The sequence below is a fragment of the Ailuropoda melanoleuca genome, chromosome 5 (assembly GCF_002007445.2).
Source record: "Ailuropoda melanoleuca isolate Jingjing chromosome 5, ASM200744v2, whole genome shotgun sequence".
NCBI lineage: Eukaryota > Metazoa > Chordata > Mammalia > Carnivora > Ursidae > Ailuropoda > Ailuropoda melanoleuca.
Window position 1 is genome coordinate 34,219,654 of NC_048222.1, and position 13,973 is coordinate 34,233,626.

The following is a 13,973-nucleotide window of genomic DNA, read 5'->3' on the forward strand; positions in this document are numbered from 1 at the left end:
TAATTAATTGTAAAAAGATACGTCTATGAGCTCCGAGGTGCTTACAGTCAAAAGTAAGTTTCTATTATTAAACTAACTACAGCAAAATTTTACCTAAAGGAAAATTCTTCACTGTATAGTTTTGTTATACTTTGTTTTGCTGTATTTAATGACTGGTTTTTAAATTTTATATTACCTTTTATCATACAGATTTTTCAAGTTTTTTTTAAAGTTCAGGTTAGTTGAGGTTAAATTTACAGATAGTAAAATTTTTAATTCACCTTTTCTAGATGTGTAGTACTATGCATTTTGACAAGTGTATATAGTTATGTAACTGCCACTAAAATCACGACATAGAATATTCCCATCACCCTAAACAATTCCCTCTTGCTCCTCTCTAATCAATTCCTCCTCCCCCCACCACCTGCAACCTTGGCAACCACTTATCTGATTTCTCTTACTATACTTTTGCCTTTTACAGAATGTCACATCAATAGAATCCTATAGTATTCAGCCTTCTGTATCTGGCTTGTTACTCAGCATAATGCTTTTGAGATTCATCCAAGCTGTTCAGTGCATCAATAGTTGACTCCATTTTTACTGCTGGGTAGGATTCAACTGTATAGCTGTACAGCCATTTGCTCAGCCACTCACTGGTTTAGGATGTTTCCAGTTCTGGGAGATTTTGAGGAAAGCTGCTATAAATATTCATGTAGAAGCCTCTGTGTGGGCATACACTTTCATTTCTCATAGAAAAATTCCCAGTAATGGGATTGCTGAAGTTTATGGTAAGTATTACATTTAATGTTATCAGAAATTGTAAAACTGTTTTTCCAAAGTGGGGGCTCCATGTAACATCCCCACCAGCAACGTATGAGAGTTTTGGGGTCTCATCCTTAGCAGCACTTACTATTACTAGTTTTAAAAAAGCTGTTCTAATAACCATATAGTATCATTACACTAAGATTTTAATTTCATTTCCCTAATGACTAATGATGTTGACCATATGTCCTTATTTGCCATCTGTATACTTTCTGATATATGTCTGCTCATATCTTTTGTCCTTTTATTGTTTGTTTCCTTATTATTGAATTGTGATCATTCTTAACGTATATTCTGGGTACAGGTTCTTTGTCAGACATGTGTTTTGAAAATGTTTTCTCCCAGTATGTGTTTTTAAAATTTTCTTGAAGTGTCTTTCAAAGAGTAGGTTTTTTTAGATTTTGACAGAGTCCAATTTATCATTTTTTTCCTTTATGGTTTGTGCTTCCTATGTCCTATACATTTTTTGCCTAACTCAAGGTCACAAAGGTTTTTTCTATCTTTTCTTTTAGAGGTTTTATATATTACATTGTATATTTAGGGCTATGATTCATTTCAAGTAAATGTTTGCATATAGTGTAAAGTATGGATTTTCTTTCACAAAGTCATTTTATCTATTGTAGGTACTTTGCAGTTCTGTGAATTTTAGAAGTAACTTGACGATTTCCACACACACAAAAAAAGCTTGTTGGAATTTTTGTTGGGATTACATTAAATCTCCAGATCAATTTTGGAAGAACTGACATCGTAGTATTAAATAGTCTGATCCATGTACACAGCATATTTCTGCATTTACTTAAGTGTTTTTTAAAATTTTTTCAGCAATGTTTTATCATTTTCAGCATATGAATCTTGTACAAATTTTGTTAGATTTATCCCTAAGTATTTTGGGTTTTGATGAGATTATAAATGATGCTGGCTTTTTATTTAAATTTCTAATTGTTCATAGCTAGTATATAGAAATATGATTGGGTTTGTATATTGACCTTGTATCCTACAATCTTGCTAACCTCATTTATTAGTTCTAGTAACCTTTTTTTTTTCTGGGTTTTTTTGAGTTTTCTACATAGACAAACATAATGTTTGTGAATAAAGACAGTTCTATTATTTTCTTTCCAATCCTTTATGTGTTTTATTTATCTTAATTGCTATATTGCACTGACTAGACCGCTTAGTATGATGTTGAATAAAACACGTGAGAAAAGACATCCTTGCCTCGTTTCCCATTTTAGGGGGAAAGAATTCTTTCTTTTACTATTAATTGTTAAATTAGCTCCACTGTTTTTTGTAGATATACTTATCAGATGATGGAAGTTCCCTTCTATTCTTATTTTATTGAGTTTCACCATGAGTAGATGTCAAAGTTTGTACAATGCTTGCCTGCATCTATTGAGATGATCACATATTTGTTGTTGTTGTTGTTTTGCTGTTATTGTTGACATGGTGAATTTCACTGATGGATTTTTGAATGTTAAACCAGTCTTGCATTCCTGAAATAATCCCCACTTGGTCATGATTTATTAATTTTTTTTATGTTTGGTAGACTCAAGTTGCAAATATTTTATTAAACATTTTTATTCATAGGGGATGTTGGTTTCTGGTTTTCTTGTAAATATATTTGTCTACTTTAGATATTAGGGCAACAACACTGGCCTTGTAAAATGAGTTGGGAATTGTTCCCTCCTCTGTTTCCTGGAAAAAGTTTGCGTAGAATTGGTAATATTTATTCCTTAAATGTTTGGCAGGATTTACAACGATGCTATCTGGGCCTGGAGTTTTCTTTGTTAGAAGGTTTTTATTACAAATTCATTTTTTTTTTTTTTTAAGATTTTATTTATTTATTCGACAGAGATAGAGACAGCCAGCGAGAGAGGGAACACAAGCAGGGGAGTGGGAGAGGAAGAAGCAGGCTCATAGCAGAGGAGCCTGATGTGGGGCTCGATCCCATAACGCCGGGATCACGCCCTGAGCCGAAGGCAGACGCTCAACCGCTGTGCCACCCAGGCGCCCCTACAAATTCATTTTCTAATGTAGATATAGGACTGTTCAGTTTCTCTGTTTCTCCTTAGTAGTTGGCACCTTCAAAATTTGTCAGATTTATGTAAGTTAGTAAATACACTGTTATAAGTTGTTCATAATATTCTCTTGTTATCTTTTTAATGTCTCATCTTCCTACACTTTTTATTATTAACACTATGAGTCATAAAGGAAGGGAGATTTTTTCCCCATTGGAAAATAACCAATGAATGGAATATTTAATTATATATAAATTGACATAAAGGAGGGAATGGGGATGATGTGGCCAAGTAAAAAGGTAAATTCAGTAGGCAAGCTGCCTACGGTAAGTTTGAACATAGGGAGATATGGTCTTGTTGATCCCGATTACTGTCTATTTCAAATCAGATCGGAGAATTTCTGAGCTGGCTTATAGATCTGACTTCAGCATTAAGTCAACTCAATACCAGTTATTCCAAAATAAGTCTCTAGCCTCAACCTTCTTTTAAAGTTCCAGAACGCAACCTGTTTATTGGATATTCCTTCATCATGTCAAGACCTGAACATTCCTTATCCTCAACCAGCTTATTTTTTTTAAGATTTTATTTATTTATTTGACAGAGAGAGAGCAAGAGAGCACAAGCAGGAGGAGCAGCAGGCAGAGGGAGAAGCAGGCTCTCTGCTGAGCAGGGAGTCTGATGTGGGGCTCGATCCCAGGGCCCTGGGATCATAACCTGAGCCGAAAGGAGATGCTTAACCAACTGAGCCACCCAGATGCCCCTTCAACCAGCTTCTTTTCCTAACCTCTGACAATCCATCTTAAGTCTCGACCTTTTACAATTCCCCCGTCTTCATCTTTTGTATTTGTAGACATCACTTCCATTGATTCTTCCTCAACAAAGTATCTCACATTTGTCTCTTCCTCTGTTTTCACTGTCATTACTGGAGTCTTTTTCCTCATCATCACTCCAAACCTGATGGTAATATTGTCCTGATTTCTCACTCCTGCTCATTCTATTTCTTGTTATCACATCTATTTGTTGCTACTAGCAGCCATAAAAAAAAAAAATCTTCATCCTATAAATTCTTTCATGGTCATCCTATTAAAACTGCAACTCCTTCATTTTTCTCTTTGCACTTTCTGCTCTCTGAAATGCTCTGTATTTTAGTTATTAATCTTGTGCATGATCTCCTCAGCAGAATGTAAGCTCCATGAGGGCAAGGACTTTGTTTTGTTCATTTCTATATCTCTGGCACTTAGAGCAGGGCCTAGCACAAGGAAGAGCACAATACACATCATTACATAAATGAACGAGCTGCAAGACTCTCAAAGCACAGTGTTTCCTAGTCCCCATTAAATAAAGTAGTAGCTCCTCTACACACAGTATTCATAACTCATCACGAGGTTACTGTTTATGTGTCTAATTCTATTCTTCAGCTCTTCCAGGAAAACCCCTGGCTCCTGCCAGGCCAGCTTCATCCAGATCCTGAGTAGGCAGTGCCTCCATACTGGTTTCTTGCCACTGCCCCGGGCCCCCCAACACGTGCATGCGTGCGCACACGCACGCACACGCACACACAGACGCTGCACTCTTTCCCTCTCGGCACCACCCGTTATGTCTCTCATCTTCATCCTGGTATGGTGCCTCCTTCCTCTTGACATCCTTTAAGGCTTATTTAGCTTGCTCAACGGTGACACCTGTAATGACTTCCCCATTTCTAACTTCCTACGTGATTTAGCTTTTCATTATCATAGGTAACGAGTAAATAACATATTAAACCATGAGTAATAGGCTGATAGGAGATTTAAAAACATGGAGCTGAAAGAGGCCCAGATAGTATTTAGTCCACTTCTCTTACTTTATACACTTTCTAGATGAGGAAACCCAAATCTAGAGTGTCATTAAAAACCTAACATGTAAAAATTAGAGTAAGAGTAAAATTAGAGCTATAATTAAGGTTTTACAATTCTCAGTGTCCATTTATTCTTTTCACTAATGTGCTATCTTATTCCCAGTTCTATATATATGGATGTGTGTAAATGTGTGCATTTGTGTATATGCATTATGTCCCCAGTCAAACCGTCACTCCTTAGAGAATTATTTTCCATGTCCTATAGTCCTGAATTGCCAAAAGCACCCATTAAAATGATGAGCGTCTAGTAGTTGCTCAATAAACTCAGGACGAAGGATTAACCGACTTACAAAAAATAACTAAGAGAAAAAAGCCAGGGGAAGACAAATACTATATAAAGTCACTTACGTGTGAAAAATAAAAAGTTGGACTCAGAGAAACAGAGAGTAGACTGGTGTTTGCCAGGGGCTGGGGGGTGGGAGAAATGGGAGAGATGTTGGTCAAAGAGGCAAAAACTTCCAGTTACAAGATGAATAAGTTCTGGGATCTAATATACAGCATAGGTGACTATAGTTAACAATATTGTATTGTGTACTTGAAAGTTGATAAGAGAGGAGATCTTAAAGTTCTTACCACACACCCACACATGCGCGCACACGTGAGGTGACAGACGTGTTAAGTAACATTATTGTGGTAATCATTTCACAATAGATACATATATTAACTCGTCACATTTTACACCTTAAACTCACACAACATTATATGTCAATTATGTCTCAATAAGGCTGATGGGAAAACAGAAAAAAGAAAAGGAACCAGATGTTTGGAAGTTTACTTTGGGCAAACTTGAGCCCATGAGAGCCAATTCAATTCCATCTCAGAAGTAAAATGTTGCTATGCAGAAAATATTCTAGTCATTTAGACTTGGGCCAGGATATGATACTTCCATCTTTGGCTGAGATCTACAGCTTTTTTCTTTTTTTTTAACCAGAGAAAGAAAGAGGTATGTGTTTAGAGAATCAATCAGAATCAAATCTTCACCCAACAAGCTCTGTATAAACATTAACTTGGCTATACAGCGTTCATCCAGCTGTCTCTTTTCAAATTTACACAGGCAAAAAAAAAAAAAAAAAAGACGTAAACTAAAAATATCACAATAACTGGAGGCTGACATCTGCAATCCTCTTCAGTTGAAGCATCCAAGTCAATGCAACAAATATTTACATTAAGAACTGAAATGTTAGGAAATAGTTCAAAAAATTCGATAGGGCTAGATATTAACAGACATCTCCAAAGTGTCCAGTGCACATAACACAGAACATAGAATACATTATCTATTAAATATCTGCTTTCTGACATCCTTCACAGAATCCCTGATAGGAATGCCCTTAAGCCATGCCAGTCAGCATAAAGCCAGGAATCAGCAGGACAGAGAAAGTAGATCAAAGCCACTACATCTGCCATTCCGTTCTGCCAAGCCATGGGACTCTTCCTCCCTCCAATAGCACTCTCCCCTCCCACCCTCACCATCCAAACAGACCAGACACAATGGCAGACTGGATCTGATTCATCCTCCTGAATAAATGTCCAGGGGCCCCAGAAGACAAGGATGCACAGACTAGTATTAAATAGCAGTGCCTCATGCCAGGCAAATTTTAATTTCTCTCTCTTTTACTTTAAGATGATCCAGGACTCTTAAATCTGATGATTTTTAAGTTGTGCCAATATTCAATCTAGTGAATTACAGCAACACATAACTGTAACAACAATAGAACAAAAACCATAACAAAACCTCACACTATCTGAATAATCCTCACTGTCAGTATGAACGAGCACCCAAGGCACTGGATGGTCGTGACCCTGATGCTTTGTTTTGGCAGAGTGGGTGTAGCACTATGCCACATTTGTTCTCTCGCTGCTGATCAGAAGTCATTAATAAGATGTAACGCTGTACTTATCTTGACAGCAAAGAAGTCATTTCACTGGGAACTGGGGAAGCTTAGTTACCAGCACCCGAACAAATTTTACATGAGGATCCTGAGCTCGGAATTAATCATTACTATCTCTGCAATACTGTGTTTTATTTATATCTTCTCATAACACTTACATTTTGCAACATGATTACTTGTGCTTGTGTCTGTCAGTGCCACTAAACTGTGAACCCCTTGAGAGCCAAATCTTAGTTCTGTTCATCTTGTGTTCATCTCTCAAGGCCTAGGGCAGAGTTTTGTGAACACTAGATGAATAATCAATGTTGAATGAATGAATGAACCAAGTGCCCAGAAAAACTGATGACAACACTACATACTGTCTACAGAGAATCTGTTCCAGTTGACATGTGTGTAGTTTTTACCTGTGGGTCAAAGGAAACCAACTACATCTAGGAGTCTGTCAGTATTTTAAATCAGTTGTCACATTTTTATTTCTCTCCAGTCTACCCCCCAACTCCTGTGAATGGCAAATTTGATTGTTGTCAATAACTGTTAAACAGAAACATCTGTGTATGTGAGAAGCGGCAAGTTAGTAAAAGATATAATGTAAATATAATACAGTATCAAGTATGGTAAAGAAATAACATCTGCTCATTATTGGTTTTATACTTTGTAGCATTTTTCTTTTTGTGAAATGCAGTCTATTGTAATCTCTTCTAGAGAGGGTCTAGGGTGGTTAACTTTCTGTCTCAAAGGTGGTCTGTCTAAAAAATCCTTTGTTTCACGTTTGCATTTGAATGCTAATTTGGCTAGATACAGAAATCTCCATTCAAAGTCCTGTTTTGTTCTATTTTGTCTTTCAGCACCAGAGGTTCCTGTTTCAGAGAGGTTGTTGAGAAGTCTGCTCTAATCAGATTCTTGATTGCTACTGATATTTTTCTTCTCTGGTAACTTTTGGGGTTCTTTTCTATATTTTGAGGTCCTAAAAATTTTCTACATTATTATACATAAAGCTTAGCACCTGGTAACCCTTTCATTCTGAAGTCTTTTTTCTTTTCTTTTTTTCTTTTTTTTCTTTTTTTAGTTCTAAGAAATTCTTAGTTATTATTTCTTTAACCATTGGCTCCTCGGTGTTATCTCTATTGCTCCTTTATAAACTTCTCTTTGTTAGATATTGGTCAAGCTAGAGCTATTCTCTATGATTCTTTTCTTTTAAACTTTTTCTTTATCTTTTCATCTTATATTCTGGAAGAATTCCTTAGCCTTGCTCTTTCTAGCTGACTAATTTGCCCCTCTGTTTTTTCATTCTGCCCCTGAGCCATCCATTAAGTTCTTAACGGCAACAATTAGATTTCTTCATTTTTCAGATTTCCTCTTGAATTTGTTTCATAAAAATAAAGATCCTGTTGTTTCACGGATGTAAAGCCATCTTTTACATCTCCAAAGATATTAATCACTCTTCCTATCATGTTTAGTTCTGAAGGCTTCTTGTTCTCATCTTTCTCCAAGTCGGCAGTCCTCCTATTTCTAGTTGTTCCCAACTGTAAGCTCATCTTTTCTAGACTCTTCATGATCTCAGCTTGGGAAGCAGGTCCTGGAGGAGGGGCTGAGCGGCGGTGGGTGCTTGTGCTCTTTGCTGTTTTCAGTGGGGACTGCCAGAGCTGAGGACAGCAGCTGGCCTTAGAGCTTGTCTGGCCCCCAATTTATCCTGGATATCATCAGCAACCTGGGGCCTTTCCCTATCTCTCCATCCTAAACTCAGACATAAACACTGGGTGGAGAAGGGAAGGAGTGCACAGGGCTTCACGGGACAAACTGCTCCCACTACTAGGGCTCTACCAAACCCTTGCAGGCTGTCGCCAGCCCTCAGGCTCCACAGTGACGGCACGCAGAGTCATGTGGCTTTTATGGTGCTGCACCTGGTGGCTCCGGTCTATCCTTTCCTCTTGCCCATCTCAACCCCACCCTTCAATCTGCCAGGAATTCCTTGAAGCCTGTAATCCACTGAGAGGTTTATGTCTTATTCCTAGGTGTAGCTAGAGATTCAGATGCTTCTTTGTATCAGTTCTATAATTCCTCGGATTTGGTGGAGGGAAGGGACAGCCTGAAACTACCACATGCACAATCTTACCCTTACACGGAACCTCCTGAGCAACAGATAGGATTTACTGGAATTGGAGAAAACTCTGGTACTTTTTTATTATGTTGGCCATTTCCCTTTTTGCTCTTGGATCCAACTTCTATTTTTCCCCTTCGTTGACCCCACATCACAGGAAACTACATTTCCTGACCCTCCTAACACCTGGTTTCTGGGCCAGTTTAGCCAATGGGCTGTACGGGTGGAAGACTGGAAGCGGTGTGAGAATGAAGCTTGGACTCCCTGCCAGAAGACGCCTCTGACAACACCTGTGGCTCTTCGGTGGCCCCAGCACTCATCATGGGCTAGCTCCTCTGGTTAGCTCTAGTTTTAGACTTCAGTAACATAAGCTTCTACCATCCTCTCTCCAGTCCCAGGGGGTGTAAGGCCCCCTGCTGTTCCTGACATCTGGGGTGCTGTCTTTTTTCTGCAATACCACATCCTTACAACTGATTTCCTATGTTAAACTCCTTGGTTTTGTTTTCCTGGCTGAACCCTGACTTGGAGATCAAAATTCTGAAAAGACATCTTCAAAGATAATAACTGGTCATTCATTTCTTTGAGGGAAAGGGAGCATCAGAGGGAAGGAATACTCAATTTGGAGAAGTTTCTCCGTATCTAAGCTATCCCAAGTTATTTCAAGGAGGGACAGGGAATTCTTCAAAATGTGACTTTTGGCAATATATTTCACTTTAATTGCATATATGCCACAAGGCGAATTCACAAGGAAAGCCTTAAGAGCCTCTCCTATTATTAACATAGTGTTCTAGAATTACGAAACGGTATCCTAGAGGAGTTGATAGATTTGATCATAGCAGAAACCTCCTCAAGCTTTAGACCTACCTTTGGGCACAGCCATGAAATAGTTTAAAGAAAATACTTTCATCATCTCTATTACTTACCATTTTCTCTGTTGGGAGAGGATTAGGTGAAATGATACTAAAGCCTTAGAAAAATCTCATGTAGCTCTATTTCTAATTTGGAAATTGAGAATATCACTGCCTTCTAAGCCCAGCCCATTATTATCACTCCACAAATGCTTTGTGAGATGCACAGAAAGAACAAGAAAGCCCACCACTGTGGCTCATGATCAGAGAGAGAATGAGAGACACATCGTGCCCCTGATATGCCACATGGCTGCAGATACAAAAGGCCCTGAAAGATGCCGCCGCTGGTAGAAAAGTCCTGAATCCCTGCTTTCATTCCCATTTCCAGTGTTTAAACTATAATATATGGGCCATCTATTTATTAAAGGAGAGAGCTACACTGGCATAGGGATAAATTGGTGCTTGCAGCAAGATGCTTTTTAATACAAAGGACGTTTGTTGAATTCCTTTCAGATCTGAGATCCGTAGCTTACGAGTGTTTGGTGTGTATGTTTTAAAATTGCATGACTATTATACAATCCCTTCTCTTCAGCTGGCATGAGAAGGATATTCCCATCCTTTATAGGCTCTGTTCTTTACTCCCTCAAAGCTGAGGCGGCAAAAACACTGCCAGCCTTATCCAGCTTTTCGTGGAAAGCTGCCACTCTTAACTGGCGCCTAAATGCAATTTCAGACTGTCTCAGGAGACCTGCATGCTTTGAGGTGAATTCATAACGTTAGGAGCAACAAAGAAGTTAGCACAAACTTTCACTGTTAAAGACACAGAAACAAGTCTGCAGGCTTACTGAAGGAGCTCTGCGTCTGTGAGCGCCTCTGTTCTCTGCTCCCCGGTGACAACGGCCAGTTCATCCTTCAGTTCCTGGATTTCTTTTTGTAGGCGTACAATCAACTACAAATGGCAAGGCAGGAGAATAAATGTCAACTCCTCATTAAAGGGAACTTGGTGACGGAGAACATATATCTTTAAAAATTACAAACAACTTTGAGGATACAAAAACCTACAGAGAATGATATAGGAGCCACCCCTGTACCTACCGCCAGCCTTTGTTAAATCTTAATGTTTTGTCAAAATCATTCTAGAATTCATTTTAACAAATAAAACAGTGCTTATGTAACAGGAGCTCCTAATTCCTATTCCCTTTCTGTCCTTCCTGGGGTGATCACTGTAGTGCATTCAATGGGGGAGATTTCCCTGCACGTTTTCCTATGTTTCCTCCATCTGTATGGATGTTACTATAAATAATAGATGGTATCATTTTGCATGCTTTAAACTCTATGTAAATGTTGCCACATTGCATGGAATGGTAACTTGTTTTTTTCTTCCTAACATTATGTTTTTTATTATTTGCACTGCTTCATGTGGCTCTCGTTCATTAATTTTCATGGATATATACTATTTCAGTAAAGGAATATATCACAATTTACCCATGTCTCCTGTCGATGGACATTTAGGATTTTTACTTTTGCTATTATAAACAGTGTTGCTGTGAACACTATACATCTCTGCACATATGTGAGTTTTGCTATAGGGGTGCACTTAGAAATTAAACTGCCTGGTTCTAGAGTATGTGCACCTTCCCTGAAGTATATACTGTTAAACTGCTCTTCAGAGTAGTTGTATGAACTTAGATTCCACATTAGCAATATATATAAATGCCTGTTTCCCCACGTTTACTTCATTACATGTGTAGTACTGACAGACGTTTTAATTTTGCCAGTCCAGGAAGTGTAATATGGTACCTCATTTAGTTCTAATCTGCATTTTCTGATTATCAGGGACATTGATCATCTTTGCATATGTATATTGGCTGTTCGGGTTTCCTTTCCTGTAAATTACTTATTCATATTCTTGCTCATGTTTCAGTTGAGTTGTTTTTCTCTTCCTTATTGATCTGCACGCTTCTTTATATATGAATCCTCTGTTAGTTTTATGCAAGGTACATGTTTTCTCCCAATCTATGCCATGTTCTTCATTTTTTTAAAATTTATTCGTCAAAGAGAGACAGAGCACAAGCAAGGGGAGTGGCAGGCAGAGAGAGAAGCAGGCTCCCCCAGCAGAGAACCCAACGTGGGGCTCGATCCCAGGACCCTGGGATCATGACCTGAGCCAAAGGCAGGCACTTAACCAACTGAGCCACCCAGGCATCCCGCTTTTTGTGCTGTTCTTTCCATTAAGTGAAGGTTTTAAATTTCAATGTAATTTTATTATCAATCTCTTCCATTATAAGTTGTATTTTTGTGTCTTCTTAAAATCTGTTTTGCCTAAAACCATAAGAATATTTTCTTACATGTTCTTATAAAAGTTTTAAGCTTTGCTTTTCACATTTAGGCTTTTGTTTTGTATAAAGCATGAGATATGGATCTAATTTTATTTTTTATATGGAAGATTTGCTATTATAATTCTGTTATATAACATATATGTATATAATGCATATAATATGTAGAAACATGTTGGTTAAGCATCTGCCTTTGGCTCAGGTCATGGTCCCAGGGTCCTGGGATCAAGTCCCACACCAGGCTCCTTGCTCAGCAGGAAGCCTGCTTCTCCCTCTGCCTCCACTCCTCCTGCTTGTGCTCTGTCTCTCTCTGACAAATAAATACATGAAATTTTTAAAAAATGAAAAACATGGCATAGATTGGGAGAAAACAAGTACCTTGGTGGTTAAAAACATTTAAGTACTTGACTATACATGCAGCAATACTATGCTATTTTAATTATTATATCTTACAAAATTTTGATATCTAGATAGAACAAGCCCCTTCCATTTTATTCTTTTCCAAAATAGATACGGCTATTCTTGGTTATTTGTTCTTTTGTATGAGTTTGAGACACATCTTGTAAAATTCCACCGAAGGTCCTCCTCAATTTTTAACTGGAAATAAATTTGATTAAAAGCATGATTTAGGGGGTACTTGGGTGGCTCAGTTGGTTAACTGTCTGCCTTTGGCTCGGGTCATGATCCCAGGGTCCTGGGATCGAGCCCCACGTCGGGTTCCCTGCTCAGTGGGGAGTCTGCTTCTCCCTATCCCTCTGCTCCTCCCTCTGCTTGTGTGCTCTCTCTCTCACTCTCACTCTATTTCAAATAAATAAATAAAATCTTTTTTAAAAAGGGTCATTTGGTAAGACTTATCAAATAAGTGATATTGAATCATCTCATCCATGAACATAGTCCAGCTTTCCACTGATTCCTTTCAATAAAGATTTATCATGTTCTCTATAAATATATGTTTAGATTTTTTTCCACTAGAATGTCAAAGTTTTTGTTGCTATTATTTTGATGAAATTTTTGTAAAGTTACATTTTTTAATTGTTAGCTTTTGATTTATAGGAAGGCAACTAATTTTTATGTACGGATTATGTACCAGATAATTTTCTGAACATTGTTTTGGTTCTGTTTATCATTAAATATTCTTAGATGTTCTATATAAGCAATCAAATTGTTTGTAAGTAATAACAGATGTTTCCTTCCTTTCAAATCCTCATACTCTCTTTTGTTTTTTAATTGTCTCTGTCCTAGCTAGGACATCCAAATATAATGCTTCAGACATTCATTCTTATCTTATTCCTTCTAACATTTCACCTTCAAAATGTGAATCCATTCCATTTAAAAAAGCACCAAAAATCATATGGTATCTCGGGATTAACTTAACCAAAGACATAAAGGATCTATATTCCAGAAACTACAAATCACTCTTGAAAGACATTGAAGAAGACACAAAAAGATGGAAAAATATTCCATGCTCATGGACAGGAAGAATAAACATAGTTAAAATGTCCATGCTACCCACAGCAATCCACACTTTCAATGCCATCCTGATCAAAATACCAATGACATATTTCAAAAAACTGGAACAAACAGCCCTTAAATTTGTGTGGAACCAGAAAAGGCCTCGAATCGCCAAGGAAATGTTGAAAAGGAAAAACAAAGCTGGGGGCATCACAATGTCGGATTTCAAGCTATACTACAAAGCTGTGATCACTAAGACAGCAAGGTAGTGGCACAAAAACAGACACATAGACCAATGGAACAGAATAGAGAACCCAGAAATGGACCCTCGATTCTATGGGCAACTAATCTTTGACAAAGCAGGAAAAAACATCCGGTGGAAAAAAGACAGTCTCTTCAATAAATGGTGCTGGGAAAATTGGACAGCTACATGCAAAAGAATGAAACTTGACCACTCTCTCACACCATACACAAAGATAAACTCCAAATGGATGAAAGACCTCGATGTGAGACAGGAATCCATCAAAATCCTAGAGGAGAACATAGGCTGCAACCTCTTTGACATTGGCCACAGCAACTTTTTTCATGACACATCTCCAAAGGCAAGAGAAACAAAAGAAACAATGAACTTGTGAGACTT

General features: G+C 37.9%; 1 protein-coding gene across 10 annotated transcripts in view; it reads right to left on the bottom strand.

The window, feature by feature from the left end:
- KIF6 (kinesin family member 6) overlaps positions 1-13,973 on the bottom strand; it is a 465,947-nt gene that overhangs the window by 301,023 nt on the left and 150,951 nt on the right. For all 10 annotated transcript variants that reach the window (XM_034660659.1, XM_034660662.1, XM_034660661.1 and 7 more), the window contains one exon: positions 10,391-10,494. In XM_034660659.1, coding sequence (XP_034516550.1) covers positions 10,391-10,494 — 104 coding nt within the window. The remainder of the gene's footprint in view (positions 1-10,390; positions 10,495-13,973) is intronic.